This window comes from Lonchura striata, chromosome 3 (assembly GCF_050655825.1).
Source record: "Lonchura striata isolate lonStrDom1 chromosome 3, ASM5065582v1, whole genome shotgun sequence".
Classification (NCBI taxonomy): Eukaryota; Metazoa; Chordata; class Aves; order Passeriformes; family Estrildidae; genus Lonchura; species Lonchura striata.
The window spans coordinates 1,434,870-1,459,672 of record NC_140705.1 but is presented as its reverse complement, the minus strand read 5'-3'; the positions used below and the strand labels follow the sequence as shown (position 1 = coordinate 1,459,672).

At 57.6% G+C, this 24,803-nt stretch overlaps 1 protein-coding gene across 2 annotated transcripts; it reads left to right on the top strand.

The window, feature by feature from the left end:
* The first annotated feature begins 9,710 nt into the window (after positions 1 to 9,710).
* Positions 9,711 to 24,786, top strand: CLU (clusterin). Of its 2 annotated transcripts, XM_085574251.1 has the most exons (10): positions 9,711 to 9,854; positions 13,803 to 13,866; positions 14,134 to 14,205; positions 14,842 to 14,990; positions 16,581 to 16,751; positions 21,398 to 21,770; positions 22,914 to 23,027; positions 24,007 to 24,233; positions 24,391 to 24,569; positions 24,652 to 24,786. In XM_085574251.1, exons 1-10 carry the CDS (start codon positions 9,726 to 9,728, stop codon positions 24,656 to 24,658), a joined length of 1,485 nt encoding a protein of 494 aa, XP_085430377.1. In that variant the 5' UTR covers positions 9,711 to 9,725; the 3' UTR covers positions 24,659 to 24,786. The 2 variants fall into 2 exon arrangements, with proteins under 2 accessions (XP_085430377.1, XP_085430378.1); XM_085574252.1 differs by lacking the exon at positions 13,803 to 13,866 and having other exon boundaries at positions 9,737 to 9,854; positions 14,073 to 14,205.
* The last annotated feature ends 17 nt before the right edge of the window (positions 24,787 to 24,803 follow it).

The window sequence follows — 24,803 nt, the reverse complement described above, 5'->3', positions numbered from 1 at the left end:
GTTCAGGAGGCGCCGGGAACCTTCACTGGGCCGGGACACCCTGGGGACACCGGGAATTCCGGACGGGAAAAGCTCCGGTACTGGGAAACCGGGAATTCCGGACGGGGAATGTGGGAATGTTCCGGTCCCGGGAATTCTCACCGGGCAATGCTCTGGTCCCAGAAAACCAGGAATTCCAGCTGGGGAAAGCTCCGGTCCCAGGAAAACTGGGAATTCCAGCCAGGGAATGCTCTGGTCCCGGGAAAACTGGGAATTCCAGCCCGGGAATGCTCTGGTCCCGGGAAAACTGGGAATTCCAGCCCGGGAATGCTCTGGTCCCGGGAAAACAGGGAATTCCAGCCAGGGAATGCTCTGGTCCCGGGAAAACTGGGAATTCCAGCCAGGGAATGCTCTGGTCCCGGGAAAACCAGGAATTCCAGCCAGGGAATGCTCTGGTCCCGGGAAAACTGGGAATTCCAGCCGGGGAATGCTCTGGTCCCGGGAAAACCGGGAATTCCAGCCAGGGAATGCTCTGGTCCCAGGAAAACTGGGAATTCCAGCCAGGGAATGCTCTGGTCCCAGGAAAACTGGGAATTCCAGCCAGGGAATGCTCTGGTCCCGGGAAAACTGGGAATTCCAGCCAGGGAATGCTCTGGTCCCGGGAAAACCAGGAATTCCAGCCAGGGAATGCTCTGGTCCCAGGAAAACTGGGAATTCCAGCCAGGGAATGCTCTGGTCCCGGGAAAACCAGGAATTCCAGCCAGGGAATGCTCTGGTCCCAGGAAAACTGGGAATTCCAGCCAGGGAATGCTCCGGTACCGGGAAAACCGGGAATTCCAGCCAGGGAATGCTCTGGTCCCAGGAAAACCGGGAATTCCATTCAGGGAAAGCTCTGGTACCGGGAATTCCAGCCGGGAAAGGCTCCGGTCCCGGGAATTCCGGCTGGGAAAGGCTCCGGTCCCGGGAAACTGGGAATTCCATCCAGGAAAGCTCCGGTACCGGGAATTCCAGCCGGGAAAGGCTCCGGTACCGGGAAAACCGGGAATTGCAGCCGGGGAATGCTCTGGTACTGGGAATTCCGGCCCGGGAATTCGGGAATGTTCCAGTCCCGGGAAACCCGGGATGGGCGGGAATTCCACCCAGCGGGCCCGGGAAGCGCCGGGGGCACCGGGAGGGAGCCCGGCGGGATTCGGGACATTCCCAAATCCCAAAATCCCAAAATCCCGCCCCGAGGGGCCGGCGGCCTCTGTGCCGGGATCCGCGGGGCGATCCCGGTGCCGCCCCGGGGCTCGGAGCGGGATTTGGGATCGGGATTCCCAAAATTCCAGCCTCATCCAGGGCAGGGTCACATCTCTGATATCCCAAACCTCGGAGCGGGATTTGGGATTGGGATTTGGGATCGGGATTCCCAAAATTCCAGCCTCATCCAGGGCAGGGTCACATCTCTGATATCCCAAACCTCGGAGCGGGATTTGGGATTGGGATTTGGGATCGGGATTCCCAAAATTCCAGCCTCATCCAGGGCAGGGTCACATCTCTGATATCCCAAACCTCAGAGCGGGATTTGGGATTGGGATTTGGGATCGGGATTCCCAAAATTCCAGCCCACATCCAGGGCAGGGTCACATCTCTGATATCCCAAACCTCGGAGCGGGATTTGGGATCGGGATTCCCAAAATTCCAGCCCACATCCAGGGCAGGGTCACATCTCTGATATCCCAAACCTCGGAGTGGGATTTGGGATCCTCCTCCGGCCGATTTGGGATCCGATTCCCGAATTTCGCTGCGGAGCCGCTGCCCCGACACGTCCCGTTCACCGAGCCCCGGCCGCTGCCCCGGGAATTCCGCTGCTCCCTCGGGAATCCCGCCGCTCCCTCGGGAATCCCGCCGCTCCCCCGGGCCCGGCCCGGCCCGGTCCTGTCCCGGACCTGGAGCGGTTTTCCCGGCCGGGGCAGCCGGAGCGGCTCCGGGAGCGTTTCCTGCCGAGCCGGGCAGCGACTGCGGCCTTGTCCCGGTGCCCGTTATCCCGTTCCTATCCCGTTGTTATCCCGTTATCCCGTTGTTATCCCGCTGTTATCCCGTTATCCCGTTCCTATCCCGTTGTTATCCCGTTATCCCGTTCCTATCCCATTGTTATCCCACTGTTATCCCGTTGTTATCCCACTGTTATCCCGTTGTTATCCCATTGTTATCCTGTTCCTATCCCGTTGTTATCCCGTTCCTATCCCGTTCCTATCCCGTTACTATCCCGTTGTTATCCCGTTGTTATCCCGCTGTTATCCCATTCCTATCCTGCTGTTATCCCGTTGCTATCCCACTGTTATCCCGTTCCTATCCCATTATCCCGTTCCTATCCCGTTGTTATCCCGCTGTTATCCCGTTCCTATCCCGCTGTTATCCCGTTATCCCGTTGTTATCCCATTGTTATCCTATTCCTATCCCATTGTTATCCCGTTCCTATCCCGTTCCTATCCCGTTGTTATCCCGCTGTTATCCCGTTCCTATCCCGCTGTTATCCCGTTATCCCGTTGTTATCCCATTGTTATCCTATTCCTATCCCATTGTTATCCCGTTCCTATCCTGTTGTTATCCCGTTGCTATCCCGCTGTTATCCCATTGTTATCCCATTCCTATCCCATTATCCCGTTCCTATCCCGTTCCTATCCCGTTGTTATCCTGTTGCTATCCCGCTGTTATCCCGTTGTTATCCCGTTGTTATCCCATTGTTATCCCGTTCCTATCCCGTTCCTGTCCCGTTGCTATCCCGCTGTTATCCCGTTGTTATCCCGCTGTTATCCCGCTGTTATCCCGTTCCTATCCTGTTATCCCGTTCCTATCCCGTTATCCCGTTCCTATCCCGCTGTTATCCCGTTCCTATCCCGCTGTTATCCCGTTCCTATCCTGTTATCCCGTTCCTATCCCATTATCCCGTTCCTATCCCGCTGTTATCCCGTTGTTATCCCATTATTATCCCAGTCCTATCCCGTTCCTATCCCGTTGCTATCCCGCTGTTATCCCGCTGTTATCCTGCTGTTATCCTGTTGTGTCTTGGTTTGCCAAGACAGGAGTCTGTGAAGGAGGGCTAAAGCCTCCTGTGCAATGGAGAAGGCAAACCCCCTCCCTCTGAATTACCAGGATTTTTAAATCAAAAGGCTCTCAGGCAAAGATATGCGAATGGGAGTAACAATTCTTTACTAGGAGAAAACTAGACAACAATTTAAAAAGGCAAATGCAATCGGTACAAACAAAACCAGTGAAAAAGTCCAGAACCTGAGGAGTCGGGGTGTTGGTAGCAGTCCGGTTGAAATGACAGCTGCTCCTCTTACAGTGGCTGATGAATTGCAGCTGAAGTGGTGATCTTTAGTGTGAGAACCCCGGCCTTGCTCTGGGGTCTCATGTGGTGGTGAAATTCCTCCTCCCACCCATGCTTCCAAAGAAAAACTCCACAGGCTTAGCTGTTCGGTCTCAAGGCAGTTTATCGCTAGTTATCTAACAGATTATGTTCTTGGACTGCGGCTGTTTGATCAGCGGCCTGGGTAGAGGCACACACACCCCCTGACATCCTCTCGATCTGCTGTCTTCTTCGTCTCCCTCTCCGCCCAGGGCTGCTGCTATCTTTTATAAGATATATTACGTATAACATGTTTACAATTATTCCCCAATACCTACTACCTACGTTGCCAAGTGTTTTTCTACTCTAAATCAATCTGTGAGTGCCAACATCACCAAGAACATGGAGGTAAGGAAAAAGAAGGAGGAAGAACAGGATCAGCCCACTTTCCTCCATCTTAGAACTTCTGACCCCCATGTGCAAAGTAAAAACCCTCCTGTACAAGTGTTAAAACCCCCCTGTACAATACTAAAAAAAATCTCCTCTCTGTTTTGTAACTACTTTTACTATACTCTCCAACCTTTTGTGACTGCTTGTTCCACCTCCAAAGTTGGTAAATCATTCCACGGTTCAAACCCAAAATCACAGCTGGTTTTCAGCTGTGTGCCAGGGTCTAGAATGCTTCTGAGCAAGGCCTGGAACCTCTAAAAATGTCTGAGGGACATTTGGAGTTCCCACACTTTAGAAGGGTATAGTTTTTCTCTGAAGATCTGGTGGCAGTGGGGTCGGTCTTCCTCTGCGCCGGAGCCGCCTCCGAGCTCTGCCGCCGCTGCCTCACTCCGCTCCGGCCGCTTCTCTGGGAATCCCGCCGAAGGAGCTGCTTCTCTGGGAAATCCCGCAAAGAGAGAGAGCTGCTCTGTCTCCCAAAAAGTACCCCTTTTATCCAATAAAAGAGTGCTTGGCTTCCCCTCTGGGTGGAGCATCTCCCAATGGGATGGTTTTATGTTCCCAGCCCTGCAGTGAGTCGGTCAATGGCCCATTAACAAACCATTACCTCTTCGGAGCAAACCATCGTTCTTGGAAGAGATAACAAACCTGCCCAACCTCCAACAGATGGCAGATAGAATACAAGCTTATCTTACAAACCAGGACACCCCGTTATCCCGTTATCCCATTATCCCGTTATCCCCATTATCCCCGTTATTCCCGTTATCCCTGTTATCCCCATTATCCCGTTATCCCCATTATCCCATTATCCCGTTATCCCATTATCCCCATTATCCCGTTATCCCCGTTATTCCCGTTATCCCTGTTATCCCGTTATCCCCGTTATTGCCATTATCCCCGTTATCCCCGTTATCCCCATTATTCCCGTTATCCCGTTATCCCGTTATCCCATTATCCCGTTATCCCCATTATCCCCATTATCCCCATTATTCCCATTATTCCCGTTATCCCCGTTATCCCCATTATCCCATTATCCCATTATCCCCGTTATCCCCGTTATCCCGTTATCCCATTATCCCGTTATCCCCATTATCCCCGTTATCCCCATTATTCCCATTATTCCCGTTATCCCCATTATCCCCATTATCCCATTATTCCCGTTATCCCCATTATCCCCATTATCCCATTATCCCGTTATCCCCATTATTCCCGTTATCCCTGTTATCCCATTATCCCCGTTATCCCCGTTATCCCGTTATCCCCGTTATCCCCATTATCCCCGTTATCCTGTTATCCCCGTTATTGCCATTATCCCGTTATTCCCGTTATCCCCGTTATCCTGTTATCCCCGTTATTGCCATTATCCCGTTATTGCCATTATCCCGTTATCCCATTATCCCCATTATCCCCGTTATCCCGTTATCCCCGTTATTGCCATTATCCCGTTATTCCCGTTATCCCCGTTATCCTGTTATCCCCGTTATTGCCATTATCCCGTTATTGCCATTATCCCGTTATCCCATTATCCCCATTATCCCCGTTATCCCGTTATCCCCGTTATTGCCATTATCCCGTTATTCCCGTTATCCCCGTTATCCTGTTATCCCCGTTATTGCCATTATCCCGTTATCCCCGATATTGCCATTATCCCGTTATTCCCGTTATCCCTGTTATTCCCATTATCCCGTTATCCCCGTTATCCCGTTATCCCCGATTGCCATTATCCCATTATCCCGTTATCCCCGTTATCCTGTTATCCCCGTTATTGCCATTATGTCGCTGTCCAGGCCGGCTCCGTGTCCCTGCTCCGAGTCCTCCTCCACGTTCTCGGTGCTCCCACTGACCCTCAGCATTCCAAGGAGGCTCCCGTTAATCCCACCGGGAATGTCGCTGTCCAGGCCGGCTCCGTGTCCCTGCTCCGAGGCCTCCTCCACGTTCTCGGTGCTCCCGCTGTCCCTCAGCAGTCCCAGGTGGTTCCCATTTATCCCACCGGGAATGTCGCTGTCCAAGTCCTCCTCCACGTTCTCGGTGCTCCCGCTCACCCTCAGCAGTCCCTGGTGGCTCCCGTTAATCCCACTGGGAATGTTATGTTCGGGGCCAGCTCCGTGGCCCTGCTCCAAGTCCTTCTCCACACTCTGGGCATTCCCGCTGACCCTCAGCATTCCAAGGAGGCTCCCATTTATCCCACCAGGAATGTCACTGTCCAGGCCGGCTCTGTGTCCCTGCTCCGAGGCCTCCTCCATGTTCTCGGTGCTCCCGCTCACCCTCAGCAGTCCCAGGTGGTTCCCATTTATCCCACCGGGAATGTCGCTGTCCAAGTCCTCCTCCACACTCTCAGTGTTCCCGCTGTCCCTCAGCATTCCAAGGAGACTCCCATAAATCCCACCGGGAACGCCGTGCGCTGGGCTGGGTTCTCCATCCTCATCCTCACATCTCCCAATCTGGGGCGGGACCGGGGGCCGGGGCCGATCCATCCTCAGCACGTTCCCGTTCTGGGTATCCATATCCGTGTCCCGGGAATTCCCGCTGGGCTCTCCATCCCCAGATCTCCGGGGTGGGGCCGGGGGCCGAGGACAATCAATCCATCCTCGGCACATTCCCGTTCCCGGTGTCCATGTCCTGGGAATTCCCGCTGGGCTCTCCCTCCTCATCCTCACCTCTCCAGGGTGGGAGCGGGGCCCGGTGCCGAGCCCTCGGACCATTCCCATTCCCGGTGTTCGTGTCCTGGGAATTCCCGCTGGGCTCTCCCTCCTCATCCTCACCTCTCCGTGGCGGTTCCGGGGCCCGGTGCCGAGCCCTCGGACCGTTCCCGTTCCGGGCTTGCCGCGGGACCCCGGCCTCGTCCCCGGAGTCCTTCCCGAGGCCTCGGATCCCGCCGGGATCGTTCCCCGGCTCCGGCTGCTCCCGCCGGGCTCTGCCGTTCCGGCGCTTCCCCGGCTCCTTCCCAGCCACCCGCGCCTCTCCCGGTGTCCCAGTGTGTCCCGGTGTTTCGGTGTGTCCCGGTATTCCGGTCTTTCCTAGTGTTCCGGTCTCTCCCAGTGTCCCGGTGTGTCCCGGTGTCCCGGTCTCTCCCGGTGTCCCGGTCTCTCCCAGTGTCCCAGCCTCTCCCGGTGTCCCGGTGTGTCCCGGTGTTCCGGTCTTTCCTAGTGTCCCGGTCTCTCCCAGTGTCCCGGCCTCTCCTGGTGTCCCGGTCTCTCCCAGTGTCCCGGTGTGTCCCGGTGTCCCGGTCTTTCCTAGTGTTCCGGTCTCTCCCGGTGTCTCCCAGTATCCCAGCCTCTCCCAGTGTCCCGGTCTCTCCCGGTGTCCCGGCATGTCCCGGTGTCCAGGTGTGTCCCGGTGTTCTGGTCTCTCCCGGTGTTCCGGTCTTTCCTAGTGTTCCGGTCTTTCCCGGTGTCCCGGTCTTTCCCGGTGTCCCGGTGTCCCGGTCTCTCCCGGTGTCCCGGTCTTTCCCGGTGTCCCGGTGTCCCGGTCTCTCCCGGTGTCCCGGTGTGTCCCGGTGTCCCGGCCTCTCCCGGTGTCCCGGTCTCTCCCGGTGTCCCGGCCTCTCCCGGTGTCCCGGTCTCTCCCGGTGTTCCAGTCTTTCCTAATGTTCCGGTCTCTCCCGGTGTCCCGGTCTCTCCCGGTGTCCCGGTGTGTTCCGGTCTCTCCCGGTGTCCCGGTGTCTCCCGGTGTCCCGGCCTCTCCCGGTGTCCGCGGCTCCTCGGGAATGCCGCCTCCCGTCCCGGCCCCGCCGCCGGGCCCGGCCCCCGGGACTGGGGGGATCCACCGGGCGCCTCCTCAGGAGCGGGAAGCAGGACATGGCCCGGGAATCCCGGTGGTCCCAAAGTGTCCCGGGAGCTCCGGCAGTCCCGGGATGTCCCGAGGTGTCCCGGCCTCAGTTTCCCCGGGAATGTGCATGGGGGGGCCGTGCCTCAGTTTCCCCGGGAATGTGCATGGGGGGGGGCCGTGCCTCAGTTTCCCTTGGAATGTGCATGGGCGGGGTGTGCCTCAGTTTCCCCGGGAATGTGCATGGGGGGGGTGTGCCTCAGTTTCCCCGGGAATGTGCATGGGGGGGGGCGTGCCTCAGTTTCCCCGGGAATGTGCATGGGGGGGGGGGCGTGCCTCAGTTTCCCTTGGAATGTGCATGGGGGGGGGGGCGTGCCTCAGTTTCCCCGGGAATGTGCATGGGAGGGGGCCGTGCCTCAGTTTCCCTTGGAATGTGCACGGGGGGGGGGGGCGTGCCTCAGTTTCCCCGGGAATGTGCATGGGGGGGGGCGTGCCTCAGTTTCCCTTGGAATGTGCACGGGGGGGCCGTGCCTCAGTTTCCCTTGGAATGTGCATGGGGGGGCCGTGCCTCAGTTTCCCTTGGAATGTGCAGGGGGGGGGCGTGCCTCAGTTTCCCTTGGAATGTGCACGGGGGGGCCGTGCCTCAGTTTCCCTTGGAATGTGCATGGGGGGGCCGTGCCTCAGTTTCCCTTGGAATGTGCATGGGGGGGGCCGTGCCTCAGTTTCCCTTGGAATGTGCATGGGGGGGGGGCCGTGCCTCAGTTTCCCTTGGAATGTGCATGGGGGGGCCGTGCCTCAGTTTCCCCGGGAATGTGCATGGGGGGGGGGCGTGCCTTTGTTTCCCCTGGAATGTGCATGGGGGGGGGGGGCCGTGCCTCAGTTTCCCTTGGAATGTGCATGGGGGGGGGGGCGTGCCTCAGTTTCCCCTGGAATGTGCATGGGGGGGGGGGCCGTGCCTCAGTTTCCCCGGGAATGTGCATGGGGGGGGGGGCCGTGCCTCAGTTTCCCTTGGAATGTGCATGGGGGGGGGGGCGTGCCTCAGTTTCCCCGGGAATGTGCATGGGGGTGCCGTGCCTCAGTTTCCCCTGGAATGTGCATGGGGGGGGGGGCGTGCCTCAGTTTCCCCGGGAATGTGCATGGGGGTGCCGTGCCTCAGTTTCCCTTGGAATGTGCATGGGGGGGGGGCCGTGCCTCAGTTTCCCTTGGAATGTGCATGGGTGGGGGGGCGTGCCTCAGTTTCCCTTGGAATGTGCATGGGTGGGGGGGCGTGCCTCAGTTTCCCTTGGAATGTGCATGGGAGGGGGCCGTGCCTCAGTTTCCCCGGGAATGTGCACGGGGGGGGCCGTGCCTCAGTTTCCCCGGGAATGTGCATGGGGGGGCCGTGCCTCAGTTTCCCCGGGAATGTGCAGGGGGGGGGCGTGCCTCAGTTTCCCCGGGAATGTGCATGGGGGGGGGCCGTGCCTCAGTTTCCCCGGGAATTTGGGGATCCCGGGCTGTGCCTCAGTTTCCCCGTCCAGGTAGGCCATTAATTAATGGATTAATTAGTTAATTAGCGAAACCCCCCACCCTGGGGCCGAGTCGGGAATCAATAAATTAATAAATTAACTAATATTTGCGAACCCCCCTGGGGGCCGGGTTCGGAATTAATTAATAAATTAATAAATTAATTAATATGCGCGAACACCCCCGGGGCCGAGTTGGGAAATAATTAATTAATTTATCCATTAATTTGCGAACGCTCGCCCCCCCCCCGGGAATTAATTAATTAATTCACTAATTTATATTTGCGAACCGCCCCCGGGGCAATTCCGTTAATTAATTAATAAATTAATTTATATGCGATCCCCTCCCCCTCCATGCCGCGGGCCGTGCCGGGAGTTCCCGGGGCAGTTCCGGTAATTAATTAATTAATTGATTAATTAATTGATTACTTAATATGCGAACCCCTCCCCCCGTGGCCGTGTCGGGAGTTCCCGGGGCAGTTCCGGGATTGAGCAATCAATGAGTTCATTAATTCATGCGTTAATTAATTAGCGGGGGCGGGGCCGTGACTGGAAAGGGGCGGGGCCTTGCAGGAAAGGGGGCGTGGCCTATGCGTGGGCGTGGCTGGGGCGGGAAAGGGGGCGTGGCCTGCTCAGGGGGCGGGGCCTGGCAGGGATCGGACCTACCGGGGAATGGGCGTGGTTTGGTCGGGGGCGTGGTCATGTCGGGAAGGGGGCGTGGCCTGGTCGGGGCCGGGGCCGGGGCCGTTCGAGAAAGCTCCGGGACCGGGACCGGGAACGGGAACCGGAGCGGGAGCGGGACCGGGAACGGGACCGGGACCGGGAGCGAGGTAACGGAGCGGGGACCCCGGACCCCCGAACCCCGAATTCGCGGTCCCTGAATCCCAAATCGCGAATTCCCAAATTCCCGAACCCCAAATCCCCGAATTGCCGAATCCCCGAACCCCGAATTCCGGTCCCTGAATCCCAAATCCCCGAATTCCCGGTCCCCCGAACCCCGAATTCCGGTCCCTGAATCCCAAATCCCCGAATTCCCGGTCCCTGAATCCCAAATCCCAAATCCCCGAATTCCCGGTCCCTGAATCCCAAATCCCAAATCCCCGAATTGCCGAATTCCCGGTCCCCGAATTCCGGTCCCTGAATCCCAAATCCCCGAATTCCCGGTCCCCCGAACCCCGAATTCCGATCCCTGAATCTCTGATCCCCGAATTCCCGAACCCCCAAATCCCCGAATTCCCGAACCCCCAAATCCCCGAATTCCCAAACCCCCGAACCCCGAATTCCCGAGCTCCAAACCTCCGAACCCCAAATCCCCAAATCCTAAAATCCCCGAATTCCCGAACCCCGAATTCCCGGTCCCTGAATCTCTGATCCCCGAATTCCCGAACCCCAAAATCCCCGAATTCCCGATCCCCGAATCCCCGAATCCTCTGACCCCCAAAATCCCCGAACCCCAAACCCCCGAATCCTGAAACTTAAATTCCCAAATCCCTAAATACCCCAACCCCAAATCCCGGAATCCCGAATTCCCGAACCCCCAAATCCCAAATTCCCCATCCCAGAATCCCAAATCCCCAAAACCTGAATCGCCGGACTTCATATTCCCAAATCCCAAAACCCCAAATTCTCGACTCCCCAAATCCCTGCATCCCAAATCCCAAATCCCTGAACCCCCAAATCTGCAAATCCCAAATCCCCCTTTTTTCTCTTTTTCCCATTTTTTCCCCTTTTCCCCCTTTTTTTCCATTTCCCCCCTTCCCCCCCCCCTCAGTTTTGGGGTCCCCGACCGTTTTTGGGGATTTTTTGGGGATTTTTTGGGGGTTTTTTGGGGGTTTTTGGGGTGGGGGAGGGGCTGGAGCGGGCGATGCCCGGCGGGAATTTCCCACAATTCCCCGCGCGGGGCAGGAGCGGGGCCGGGATTTGGGATTTTGGGGATTTTGAGGAGTTTTGGGATTTTTTGGGGGGATTTAAGATTGGGGGGGGGGCGTTATTTAGGGTTTGGGGGAAATTCTTTGGGATTTGGGACCCGGGAGGTTATTTGGGATTTGGGGTTATTTGGGATTTTGGTGGGTTATTTAAGATTTTGGGGTGTTATTTGGGATTTTGGGATTATTTGGGATTTTGGGGGGTTCTTTGGGATTTGGGATTATTTGGGATTTTGGGGGGTTCTTTGGGATTTGGGATGGGTTTTTTTGGGATCTGGGAGTTCTTTGGGATGCGGGATGGGGTTTTTTAGGATTTGGGTTTTTTTATTTGGGGGCGTTGTTTGGGGTTTGGGAGGTAGTTTTGGTTTATTTGGGTTTTATTTGGATTTTATTTGGACTTTATTGGGGTTTTATTTTGTTTTATTTGGGTTTATTTCAGTTCCTTTCCGTTGTTTGGGTTTTAATTCAGTTTTATTTGGGCTTATTTGGGTTTGTTTGGGTTTATTTTGTTTAATTTGGGTTTATTTTGTTTAATTTGGGTTTATTTCAGTTCCTTTCCGTTGTTTGGGTTTATTTTGTTTTATTTGGGTTTATTTTGTTTAATTTGGGTTTATTTCAGTTCCTTTCCGTTGTTTGGGTTTATTTTGTTTTATTTGGGTTTATTTTGTTTAATTTGGGTTTATTTTGTTTAATTTGGGTTTATTTCAGTTCCTTTCCGTTGTTTGGGTCGGTTTCGGGTTTTTTTGGGATTTCACAATCCCGGAGCGGGCGGGGGAGGGGGGGGCGGGGCCGCTCCTTTTTTGTTTTGTTTTGTTTTGTTTTTTTGTTTTTTGGGGTTTTTTGGGTTTTTTTGGGGGGGCTGCTCCTTTTTTGGGTTGGTGTTTTTTTTGGCTTTTTGGGGTTTCTTTGGGTTTTGGGTTTTTTTTTTTTGGGGGGGGGCGCTCCTTTTTTTGGGTTTTTCTGGGGTTTTTTTTGGGGGGGGCGCCCCTTTTTTTGGGTTTTTTTTTGTTTTTCTTGGGGGGGCGCTCATTTTTGGGGGGGGCACGACCAGACCCACCTTGTGCTCCCCTAAAATCCCCCCAGGGCCCCCCCAAATCCCCCCAAAGCCCCCAAATTTCCCCCGTCCCCATCCCCCCTGACCCTGACCCTGTCCCCAGGCCGTGTCCCCAATGTCCCCAGTGTCCCCAGTGTCCCCAATGTCCCCAGTGTCCCCAGTGTCCCCAATGTCCCCAATGTCCCCAATGTCCCCAATGTCCCCAGTGTCCCCAGTGTCCCCCAATGTCCCCAATGTCCCCAGTGTCCCCAGTGTCCCCAGTGTCCCCAGTGTCCCCAATGTCCCCATTGTCCCCAATGTCCCCAGTGTCCCCAGTGTCCCCAGTGTCCCCAAATGTCCCCAGTGTCCCCCAATGTCCCCAGTGTCCCCAGTGTCCCCAGTGTCCCCAGTGTCCCCAATGTCCCCAGTGTCCCCAGTGTCCCCCAATGTCCCCAGTGTCCCCATTGTCCCCAGTGTCCCCCAATGTCCCCAGTGTCCCCAATGTCCCCAGTGTCCCCCAATGTCCCCAGTGTCCCCAATGTCCCCAGTGTCCCCAATGTCCCCAGTGTCCCCAGTGTCCCCAATGTCCCCAATGTCCCCAATGTCCCCAATGTCCCCAGTGTCCCCAGTGTCCCCCAATGTCCCCAGTGTCCCCAATGTCCCCAGTGTCCCCCAATGTCCCCAGTGTCCCCAATGTCCCCAGTGTCCCCAATGTCCCCAGTGTCCCCAGTGTCCCCAATGTCCCCAATGTCCCCAGTGTCCCCAATGTCCCCAATGTCCCCAATGTCCCCAATGTCCCCAGTGTCCCCAGTGTCCCCAATGTCCCCAATGTCCCCAATGTCCCCAGTGTCCCCAGTGTCCCCAATGTCCCCAATGTCCCCAGTGTCCCCAATGTCCCCAATGTCCCCAATGTCCCCAATGTCCCCAGTGTCCCCAGTGTCCCCCAATGTCCCCAGTGTCCCCAATGTCCCCAGTGTCCCCAGTGTCCCCAATGTCCCCAATGTCCCCAGTGTCCCCAGTGTCCCCAAATGTCCCCAATGTCCCCATTGTCCCCAGTGTCCCCAGTGTCCCCAATGTCCCCAATGTCCCCCAATGTCCCCAATCCCCCAATCCCCCAGTGTCCCCAATGTCCCCAATGTCCCCCCAATGTCCCCAATGTCCCCAGTGTCCCCAGTGTCCCCAGTGTCCCCAATGTCCCCAAATGTCCCCAAAGTCCCCAAATGTCCCCAGTGTCCCCAATCCCCAATGTCCCCAGTGTCCCCAGTGTCCCCAGTGTCCCCAAATGTCCCCAATGTCCCCAGTGTCCCCAGTGTCCCCAGTGTCCCCAGTGTCCCCAATGTCCCCATTGTCCCCAATGTCCCCAGTGTCCCCAGTGTCCCCAGTGTCCCCAAATGTCCCCAGTGTCCCCAATGTCCCCAGTGTCCCCAATGTCCCCAGTGTCCCCAAATGTCCCCAATGTCCCCAGTGTCCCCAGTGTCCCCAGTGTCCCCAGTGTCCCCAGTGTCCCCAATGTCCCCATTGTCCCCAATGTCCCCAGTGTCCCCAATGTCCCCAATGTCCCCAATGTCCCCAAATGTCCCCAATGTCCCCAGTGTCCCCATTGTCCCCGTGTCCCCAATGTCCCCAGTGTCCCCAGTGTCCCCAATGTCCCCAGTGTCCCCAGTGTCCCCAGTGTCCCCAATGTCCCCAGTGTCCCCACTGTCCCTGTCGCTGTCACTGCTGTTCCTGATGTCCCTGTGTCTGTCCCCAGGCCGTGTCCCCGATGATGTCCCCGATGATGTCCCCGATGATGTCCCCACTGTCCCTGTGTCTGTCCCCAGGCCGTGTCCCCACTGTCCCCGATGATGTCCCCGATGATGTCCCCGATGATGTCCCCACTGTCCCCACTGTCCCTGTGTCTGTCCCCAGGCCGTGTCCCCACTGTCCCCGATGATGTCCTCGATGATGTCCCCGATGATGTCCCCACTGTCCCTGTGTCTGTCCCCAGGCCGTGTCCCCGATGATGTCCCCGATGTCCCCGATGATGTCCCCGATGATGTCCCCGATGATGTCCCCGATGATGTCCCCACTGTCCCTGTGTCTGTCCCCAGGCCGTGTCCCCACTGTCCCCGATGATGTCCCCGATGTCCCCGATGATGTCCCCACTGTCCCTGTCGCTGTCGCTGCTGGCTCTCCTGGCCTGGGGGGGGGCGTGGGCGCTGCCGCCCCCCGGGGAGCTCCGAGGTGAGGGGGGACACGGGTTTAATTAATTTGGGGTCACGGGTTTAATTAATTTGGGTCATGGGTTTAATTCGGGGTCACCGGTTTAATTCGGGGTCACGGGTTTCATTTGGGGTCACGGGTTTCATTTGGGGGGGTCACGGGGGCTCATTTTGGGAGTTTGGGGTCACGGGGTCTCTTTGCCTTAATCTCCTCCCACTTTTCCCTAATGATTTTCCCACTTTTCCCCCGTTTTCCCCCTTGATGTCCCCCACTTTTCCCTTCTTTCCCCCCACTTTCCCCCCACTTTTCCCCTGATTTTTCCCTGATTTCCTCCCAATCTCCTCCCAATTTTCCCCCACCTTCCCCCCACTTTCCCCTCTTGATTTCCCTCAATTCCTTCATTGCTTCCTCTAATTATCCCCAAATTCCCCCAATTTTCCTGCATCTTTTCCCTATTTATTCCCTAATTCTCCCCCAATTTTTCCCTTTTCCCCCACTTTTCCCCCACTTTCCCCCCACTTTTCCCCCACTTTTCCCCAACTTTTCCCCCACGTTTCCCCAACTTTTCCCCATTTTTCCCCACTTTTCCCCACTTTTCCCCACTTTTCCCCCCTTTTCCCCCCTTTTCCCGAATTTCCCCCTTTCCCCGGCGCCCAGCGCTGTCGGCGGCGGGCAGCCGCTGGGTGGATGCGGAGCTGCAGCGGGCGCTGCAGGGCGTGCGCAGGATGCAGGCGCTGCTGCAGCGCAGCGACCGCGGCCACCAGCAGCTGCAGCGATCCCTGCAGCAGGCGCAGCGCGGCAAGGAGGTGGGAATGGGAATGGGAATGGGAATGGGAATGGGATTGGGAATGGGAATGGGATTGGGAATGGGATTGGGAATGGGAATGGAATGAGATCGGGAATGCAGCGCAGCGACCGCGGCCACCGGGAGCTGCAGCGATCCCTGCAGCAGGCGCAGCGCGGCAAGGAGGTGGGAACGGGATTGGGAATGGGAATGGGAATGGGATTGGAATGGCAATGGAGTGGGAATGGGAATGGAGTGGGAATGGGGATGGGAATTTGAATGGGAATGGGAATGGGAATGGGAATGGGGATGGGAATGGGAATATGGGAATGGGGATGGGAATTTGAATGGGAATGGGAATGGGAATGGGAATGGGAATGGGGATGGGAATGGGAATATGGGAATGGGGATGGGAATGGGAATGGGAATGGGAATGGGAATGGGGGATGCCATCCCAGGAATGGGGATGCTGTCCTGGAAATGGTTTGTCCTGGATCCTGGAATGTCCCAAGAGTCTGGGAATGCTCTGCCAGGGGTTGGAGTGTTCCGGGAACAGGGAATGCTGTGCCAGGATCAGGGAATGCTGTGCCAAGGGTTGGATGTCCTGGGAACAGGGAATGCTGTGCCAGGGAACAGGGAATGCTGTGCCAGGATCAGGGAATGCTGTGCCAGGGAACAGGGAATGCAGTTCCAGGATCAGGGAATGCTGTGCCAGGGATTGGATGTCCCGGGAACACGGAATGCTGTGCCAGGATCAGGGAATGCTGTGCCAAGGGTTGGGTGTCCTGGGAACAGGGAATGCTGTGCCAGGGGTCGGAGTGTTCCGGGAACACGGAATGCTGTGCCAGGATCAGGGAATGCTGTGCCAGGATCAGGGAATGCTGTGCCAGGGAACAGGGAACGCTGTGCCAGGGGTCGGAGTGTTCCGGGAACAGTGAATGTTATCCTGGGGATCGCTGTGTGTTGGGGCTCTGGGAATGCCATGTGGGAATTGGGGTGTCCCAGGATTCTGGGAATGCCGTACCAGGGCTTGGGGTGTCCTGGGAATGTGGGAATGCTGTGTGGGAACTGGGGTGTACCAGGACTCCGGGAATGCTGTGTGGGAATTGGGGTGTCCCAGGACTCCGGGAATGCCGTGTGGGAATTGGGGTGTCCCAGGACTCCGGGAATGCCGTGTGGGAATTGGGGTGTCCCAGGACTCCGGGAATGCCGTGTGGGAATTGGGGTGTCCCAGGACTCCGGGAATGCCGTGTGGGAATTGGGGTGTCCCAGGACTCCGGGAATGCCGTGCCGGGGCTGGGGGTGTCCTGGGAATCCGGGGATGCCGTGCTTGGGATCGGGATATCCCAGGACTCCGGGAATGCTGTGCTGGGGCTGGCGGAATGTGGGGACGCCACGGTGGGGCTCGGGATATCCCAGGACTCTGGGAATGCCGTGTGGGAATTGGGGTGTACCAGGACTCCGGGAATGCCGTGCTTGGGATTGGGATATTCCAGGACTCTGGGAATGCCGTGCCGGGGCTGGGGGTGTCCTGGGAATCTGGGAATGCCGCGCCGGGGCTTGGCCGCTCCCGTTGCGCGGTCGGCGGCGCTGAGGGCGGCGTTCCCTGCAGGAAGCGGTGCAGCTGGCGCTGCAGAAGGAGCAGGAGCTGTCGGCGCGGGGCGAGCGCTGCAACGCGTCGGCGCAGGAGCTGTGGGAGCGCTGCAAGCCCTGCCTGCGGCAGCGCTGCATGCGCCTCTACTCCCGCACCTGCCGCAGCGGCGCCGGCCTGGTGGGGCGCCAGGTGAGACGGGGAAACAATGGGGAAAGTGCCGGGAAACAATGGGGAAACAGTGGGGAAACAATGGGGAAACAATGGGGAAAGTGCCGGGAAACTGCCGGGAAACGGTGGGGAAACAATGGGGAAACTGCCGGGAAACAATGGGGAAATAATGGGGAAAGTGCCGGGAAACAGTGGGGAAACTGCCGGGAAACAATGGGGAAACAATGGGGAAAGTGCCGGGAAACTGCTGGGAAACGGTGGGGAAACAATGGGGAAACAATGGGGAAACTGCCGGGAAACAATGGGGAAACAATGGGGAAAGTGCCGGGAAAGTGCTGGGAAACAGTGGGGAAACAGCTGGGAAAGTGCTGGGAAACAGTGGGGAAACAGTGGGGAAACTGCCGGGAAATAATGGGGAAACAGCCGGGAAACAATGGGGAAACAGCGGGGAAACAATGGGGAAAGTGCCGGGAAAGTGCTGGGAAACAGTGGGGAAACAGTGGGGAAACTGCCGGGAAATAATGGGGAAACAGCCGGGAAACAATGGGGAAACAGCGGGGAAACAATGGGGAAAGTGCCGGGAAAGTGCTGGGAAACAGTGGGGAAACAGTGGGGAAACTGCCGGGAAATAATGGGGAAACAGCCGGGAAACAGTGGGGAAACAGCGGGGAAACAATGGGGAAAGTGCCGGGAAACAATGGGGAAACAGCGGGGAAATAATGGGGAAACTGCTGGGAAACAATGGGGAAACTGCCGGGAAACAATGGGGAAACTGCCGGGAAACAATGGGGAAAGAGTGGGGAAATAATGGGGAAACAGCAGGGAAACGGTGGGGAAACAGCGGGGAAACTGCTGGGAAATAATGGGGAAACTGCCGGGAAAGTGCCGGGAAATAATGGGGAAACTGCCGGGAAAGTGCCGGGAAATAATGGGGAAACTGCCGGGAAACGGTGGGGAAACAGCAGGGAAACAGTGGGGAAACTGCCAGGAAATAATGGGGAAACAGCAGGGAAACTGCCGGGAAATACTGGGGAAATAGTGGGGAAATAATGGGGAAACAGCGGGGAAACAATGGGAAAAGAGTGGGGAATAATGGGGAAATAATAGGGAAATACTGGGGAAACAGGAAACAGCGGGGAAACAGATGGGAAATACTGGGGAAATAGTGGGGAAACAGCGGGGAAATACTGGGGAAACAGTGTGGAAAGAGTGGGGAAATACTGGGGAAACAGCGGGAAAATAGTGGAGAAATGGTGGGGAAACAACTGGGAAATAATGGGAAATAACAGGGAAATAATGAGGAAACAGCTGGGAAATAATGAGGAAAGAGTGGGGAAATAATGGGGAAACAGCTGGGAAACAACAGGGAAATACTGGGGAAACATCAGGAAACAATGGGGAAATAATGGTGAAACATCAGGAAACAATGGGGAAATACTGGGGAAACATCAGGAAACAATGAGGAAATAATGGAGAAACGTCAGGAAACAATGAGGAAATAATGGGGAAATAATGGGGAGACATCAGGAAATAACGGTGAAACAACAGGGAAATAAAGGGAAACACTGGGGAAACCCTGGGAAAAAGGCGGGGGTGGGGGGATTGGAGATGATCCCGTTCCCATTAGCCAGAGGGTCAGCGGCTCAGGGACACCGGGATCCCGGGAAAAGGGGATTGGGATGATCCCGATCCCACATTTGGGATGATCCCGCTCCCACATTTGGGATGATCCCGATCCCACATTTGGGATGATCCCGTTCCCACATTTGGGATGATCCCGCTCCCACATTTGGGATGATCCCGTTCCCACATTTGGGATGATCCCGCTCCCACATTTGGGATGATCCCGATCCCACATTTGGGATGATCCCGTTCCCACATTTGGGATGATCCCGCTCCCACATTTGGGATGATCCCGTTCCCACATTTGGGATGATCCCGCTCCCACATTTGGGATGATCCCGTTCCCACATTTGGGATGATCCCGCTCCCACATTTAGGTTGATCCCGTTCCCACATTTGGGATGATCCCGATCCCACATTTGGGATGATCCCGTTCCCACATTTGGGATGATCCCATTCCCACATTTGGGATGATCCCATTCCCACATTTGGGATGATCCCGTTCCCACATTTGGAATGATCCCGTTCCCACATTTGGAATGATCCTGATCCCACATTTGGGATGATCCCGATCCCACATTTGGGATGATCCCGATCCCATTCCCGTTGGTGACTCCAGGCAGGTGAGGGGCACCGGGATCCCGGGAAAAGCGGGAATTCAGCCTCACCCCGCTCCCGTTCCCATTAACTGGGAAACTGCCAGGGCAGGGATCCCACATCACATGGGAACACCGGGAATGGGGGATTCTGCCCTGATCCCATTCCCAGAGCTTTGGCAGCTGAGGGATCCCACAGGGATCCCAGGAGAGGGGAGATTTTGCCCTGACCCCATTCCCAGAGAATCCCCAGGTGCAGGATCCCACATGGCCCAGGGATCCCGGGTTGTGATCCCATTCCCAGAGGATCTCAAATGCAGGATCCTGGGAATGGCCAGGTTTTGATCCCGTTCCCAGAGGATTTCCAGGTGCAGGATCCCACATGGCCCAGGGATCCCGGGTTCTGATCCCATTCCCAGAGGATCTCAAATGCAGGATCCTGGGAATGGCCAGGTTTTGATCCCGTTCCCAGAGGATTTCCAGGTGCAGGATCCCACATGGCCCAGGGATCCCGGGTTCTGATCCCATTCCCAGAGGGTCTCAGGTGTGGGATCCCGGGGATGGCCGGGTTCTGATCCCATTCCCAGAGGAGGATCCCAGGTGCAGGATCCCGGGTGCACAGCCATGTTCTGATCCCATTCCCAGAGGATCTCAGGGGCAGGATCCCGGGTGCACAGCCATGTTCTGATCCCAGTCCCAGAGGAGGATCTCAGGGGCAGGATCCCGGGAATGGCCGGGTTCTGATCCCATTCCCAGAGGGTCTCAGGGGCAGGATCCCGGGTGCAGGGCCGGGTTCTGATCCCATTCCCAGAGGATCTCAGGTGCAGGATCCCGGGAATGGCCGGGTTCCGATCCCATTCCCAGAGGAGGATCTCAGGGGCAGGATCCCGGGAATGGCCGGGTTCTGATCCCATTCCCAGAGGATCTCAGGGGCAGGATCCCGGGAATGGCCGGGTTCCGATCCCATTCCCAGAGGAGGATCTCAGGGGCAGGATCCCGGGTGCACAGCCGGGTTCTGATCCTGTTCCCAGAGGATCTCAGGGGCAGGATCCCGGGTGCAGGGCCAGGTTCTGATCCCATTCCCAGAGGAGGATCTCAGGGGCAGGATCCCGGGTGCACAGCCATGTTCCGATCCCATTCCCAGAGGAGGATCTCAGGGGCAGGATCCCGGGTGCACAGCCATGTTCCGATCCCATTCCCAGAGGATCTCAGGTGCAGGATCCCGGGAATGGCCAGGTTCTGATCCCATTCCCAGAGGATCTCAGGGGCAGGATCCCGGGTGCAGGGCCATGTTCCGATCCCATTCCCAGAGGAGGATCCCAGGTGCAGGATCCCGGGTGCAGGGCCGGGTTCTGATCCCATTCCCAGAGGATCTCAGGGGCAGGATCCTGGGTGCAGGGCCAGGTTCCGATCCCATTCCCAGAGGATCTCAGGGGCAGGATCCTGGGTGCAGGATCCCGGGTGCACAGCCATGTTCTGATCCCATTCCCAGAGGAGGATCTCAGGGGCAGGATCCCGGGTGCACAGCCATGTTCTGATCCCATTCCCAGAGGAGGATCTCAGGGGCAGGATCCCGGGTGCACAGCCAGGTTCTGATCCCATTCCCAGAGGATCTCAGGTGCAGGATCCCGGGTGCACAGCCAGGTTCTGATCCCGTTCCCAGAGGATCTCAGGTGCAGGATCCCAGGAATGGCCAGGTTCTGATCCCGTTCCCAGAGGATCTCAGGGGCAGGATCCCGGGTGCAGGGCCATGTTCTGATCCCATTCCCAGAGGATCTCAGGGGCAGGATCCCGGGTGCAGGGCCATGTTCTGATCCCATTCCCAGAGGATCTCAGGGGCAGGATCCCGGGTGCAGGGCCATGTTCCGATCCCATTCCCAGAGGAGGATCTCAGGGGCAGGATCCCGGGTGCAGGGCCATGTTCCGATCCCGTTCCCAGAGGATCTCAGGGGCAGGATCCCGGGTGCAGGGCCATGTTCCGATCCCATTCCCAGAGGAGGATCTCAGGGGCAGGATCCCGGGAACGGCCGGGTTCTGATCCCATTCCCAGAGGATCTCAGGGGCAGGATCCCGGGAATGGCCGGGTTCCGATCCCATTCCCAGAGGAGGATCTCAGGGGCAGGATCCCGGGTGCAGGGCCATGTTCCGATCCCATTCCCAGAGGATCTCAGGGGCAGGATCCCGGGTGCACAGCCATGTTCCGATCCCATTCCCAGAGGATCTCAGGGGCAGGATCCCGGGTGCACAGCCAGGTTCTGATTCCATTCCCAGAGGAGGATCTCAGGGGCAGGATCCCGGGTGCACAGCCATGTTCTGATCCCATTCCCAGAGGATCCCAGGGGCAGGATCCCGGGTGCAGGGCCATGTTCCGATCCCATTCCCAGAGGATCTCAGGGGCAGGATCCCGGGTGCAGGGCCGGGTTCTGATCCCATTCCCGCCGTTCCCAGCTGGAGCAGTTCCTGAACCAGTCCTCGCCCGTGTCCGTGTGGCTGGACGAGGAGCGCCTGGAGCGGCTGCGGGAGCGCGACGAGCGGCAGGAGCGGCGGCGGCAGGAGCTGGAGCAGCGCTTCGGCCTCCTGGAGGACGGCGTCCAGGACCTCTTCCAGGACAGCTCCCGGCTCCAGGCCCACCTCCATCCCCTCGTCCAGCCGCCCTTCGGCGCCGGCCGCTTCCCGCGGCGCTTCCGACGCTTCTCCGGAGCCTTCCAGCCGCTCTTCCAGGCGCCGCACGGCGGCTTCCAGCAGCTCTTCCAGCCGCTCTTCCAGCTCCTGGAGGATTCCCAGCGCTCCTGGGAGAGCCCCTGGGCAGAGCTGGGGACAGGTGGGAGCCACGGAACGGGGCCGGGGCTTGGGGTCCCAAATTTGGGTGGGATGAGGGATGGGACTCCCGGAACGTCCCGGGGACTTCCGAGGCTCGGCTCGGTCCTAAAGGGAATTCCCGTGGAAAGGTGGGAATCGCCAGCTCGGCTGGGATTTGGGGCTGTGGGCCCACCTCGATCCTGGCCGCTGTGGTGGGAATGGGGTTTTCTTGGGAATGCTGCGGCTGTTGGGGTTGTTTGGGAATGCTGCTGATGGTTTTCTTGGGAATTCTGCGGCTGTTTGGGTTTTCTTGGAATGCTGCTGATGGTTTTCTTGGGAATTCTGCGTCTGTTTGGGTTTTCTGGGAATGCTGCTGATGGTTTTGTTGGGAATTCTGCGTCTGTTTGGGTTTTCTGGGAATGCTGCTGATGGTTTTGTTGGGAATTCTGCGTCTGTTTGGGTTTTCTGCGAATGCTGCTGATGGTTTTGTTGGGAATGTTGGGGCTGTTTGGTTTTTCTGGGAATGTTGCCAGTGCTTTTTTTGGGAATGTTGCCGGCTTTTTGTTTTTCTGGGGACGCTGCTGATGGTTTTGTTGGGAATGCTGCAGCTGTTCGGTTTTCCTGGGAATGTTGCCAGTGTTTTTGTTGGGAATGCTCCGGCTGTTTGGGATTTTTGGGGAATATTGCAGGCTTTTTTTGTGGGAATGTTGGAGGTATTTGTGGTTTTGGGGAATGTTGCTGGTGGTTTTTTTTTTTAAGGAATATTGCAGGTGATTTTTTCGGGAATATTGCAGGTGATTTTTTTCGGGAATATTGCAGGTGATTTTTTCGGGAATATTGCAGACGGTTTTTTGGGATGGGTACCGATGGGTTTTTTTGGCTGTTTGGTTTTTTTGGGATTGCAGCCGATGTTTTTTTGCCGTTTGTTTTTTTTGGGATGGGTACCGCTGTTCTTTGGGCGTTTGCTTTTTTCTGGGATTACAGCCGATGTTTTTTTTGGGAATGTCGCAGCCGGTGCCGTCACCGTCTGCCAGCGCAGCCCTGGCGACGGGAGGGGCCCAAATTCCAAGGAAAAATCGCCCAAATCCCAAGGAAAAAATGATTTTTTGGAGCTGCCGGGGCTGGGGGGGTTCGGGGAGCTGAGGCCGGGCCGGAATTCCCGCAGAATCCCGGAATTTCAGCAACGACAAGATGGTCTGCCGGGAGATCCGGCGGAACTCGGCCGGCTGCCTGCGGATGCGGGATGAGTGCGAGCAGTGCCGGGAGATCCTGGCCCTGGGTGAGCCGGGAATAACGGGAATAACGGGAATAACGGGAATAACGGGAATAACGGGAATGGGGACGGGGACGGGGACGGGAATGGGGACGGGGATGGGAATGGGAATGGGAATGGGAATGGGAATGGGAATGGGAATGGGAATGGGGACGGGAATGGGGACGGGAATAGGGATGGGAATGGGAATGGGAATGGGAATGGGAATGGGAATGGGGACGGGAATGGGGACGGGAATAGGGATGGGAATGGGAATGGGAATGGGAAAGGGAATGGGAATGAGAATGGGGATGGGAACAGGGGCTGGGATGGGAATGGGGATGGGGATGGGGACTGGAACAGGAATGGGATTGGGGAAGGGGTGGGAATGGAAAACTGGGAAAGGGAATGGGGAGGGGAACTGGAACAGGGATGGGATGGAAATGGAGATGGGGATGAGGGAATGGGGAATGGGGACGGGAAAGGGGATGGAAAAGTGGGAATGGGAATGGGGATGGGAACAGAGACGGGGATGGGGATGGCAGTGGAAAACTGGGAATGGGGAATGGGGATGGGGATGGGAACGGGAATAGGGATGAGGCTGGAAAACTGGGAATGGGAGTAGGCATTGGAATGGGGATGGGAACAGGAACAGGGATTGGGGATGGGAACGGGGACAGAAATGGGAACTGGGAATGGGGATGGGATTGGGAATGGGAATAGGGATTGGAATGCGGATGGGAACGGGGACAGGGATGGGATGGGGGGGCAGAGTTTGTGGTATGGGGTGGGTCTGGGGGGATGGGATGGGATGGGATAATGGGATGGGATAATGGGATGGGATGGGATGGGATGGGATGGGATGGGATGGGATGGGATGGATTATGATGGGATGGGATGGATTATGATGGGATGGGATGGATTATGATGGGATGGGATGGGACGGGAGGGGGTGATGACCCCCCCGGGCCGCGCTGACCCCCTGGCACCCCGTCCCCGCTCCCAGACTGCGGGCAGGAGGATCCCTCGCAGCAGGAGCTGCGGGAGCAGCTGGAGGACGCGGTGCGCGTGGCCGAGCGCTTCGCGAGCCGCTACGATTCCCTGCTGCGGGAATTCCAGGAGGAGATGTTCAACACCTCCGGCCTGCTGGACCAGCTGAGCCGCCGGTTCGGCTGGGTGGCCCGCCTGGCCAACCGCTCGCTGGGCTCCGACGGCGTCCTGCAGGTCACCGCGGTGAGCCCCGCGGAGCGGGCCGGGCCACAAAGAGCCCTTTGTGCTCCTGCTGGAAGCCGGCCGGGAATTTCTGGCCGTGCCGGGCCGGGATCCAAGGCCGGGGCCCGTCCGGGGCTCGGCCGCTCGGCCCTCGGGGTGAGCTCCGTGCCCCTTCCAGGTGCTGTCCAAGGCCGCGGACCCCGCGGATCCGGCGGCGCCGGACACGGAGGTGACGGTGCAGCTCTTCGACTCGGAGCCGCTGGCGCTGACGGTGCCCGGGCACATCCCTTGGGACGATCCCAAATTCATGGAGGTCGTGGCCGAGCAGGCGCTGCAGCGCTTCAAGGAGAACGCCGTGTGAGTGCGGGGGGCTTCCCAAAAAAACACCTCCTCCCGTGGGAGGGCAGCGGGATGATCCCGGATTTTCCCTGGCTCGCAGAGAGTAGCCGGGCGATGCCGCCGCCGCCCGTCCGGATCCCCTTCCCGGGGGGAATCGCCGCCCGTCCCTGCCAGCGCTCCCCTCCCGGCCCTCCCCGCTGCCAAACGGGAAATAAAGGTAGAGTTCAGCGCCCTGCCTCTGCCTCCGGAGTT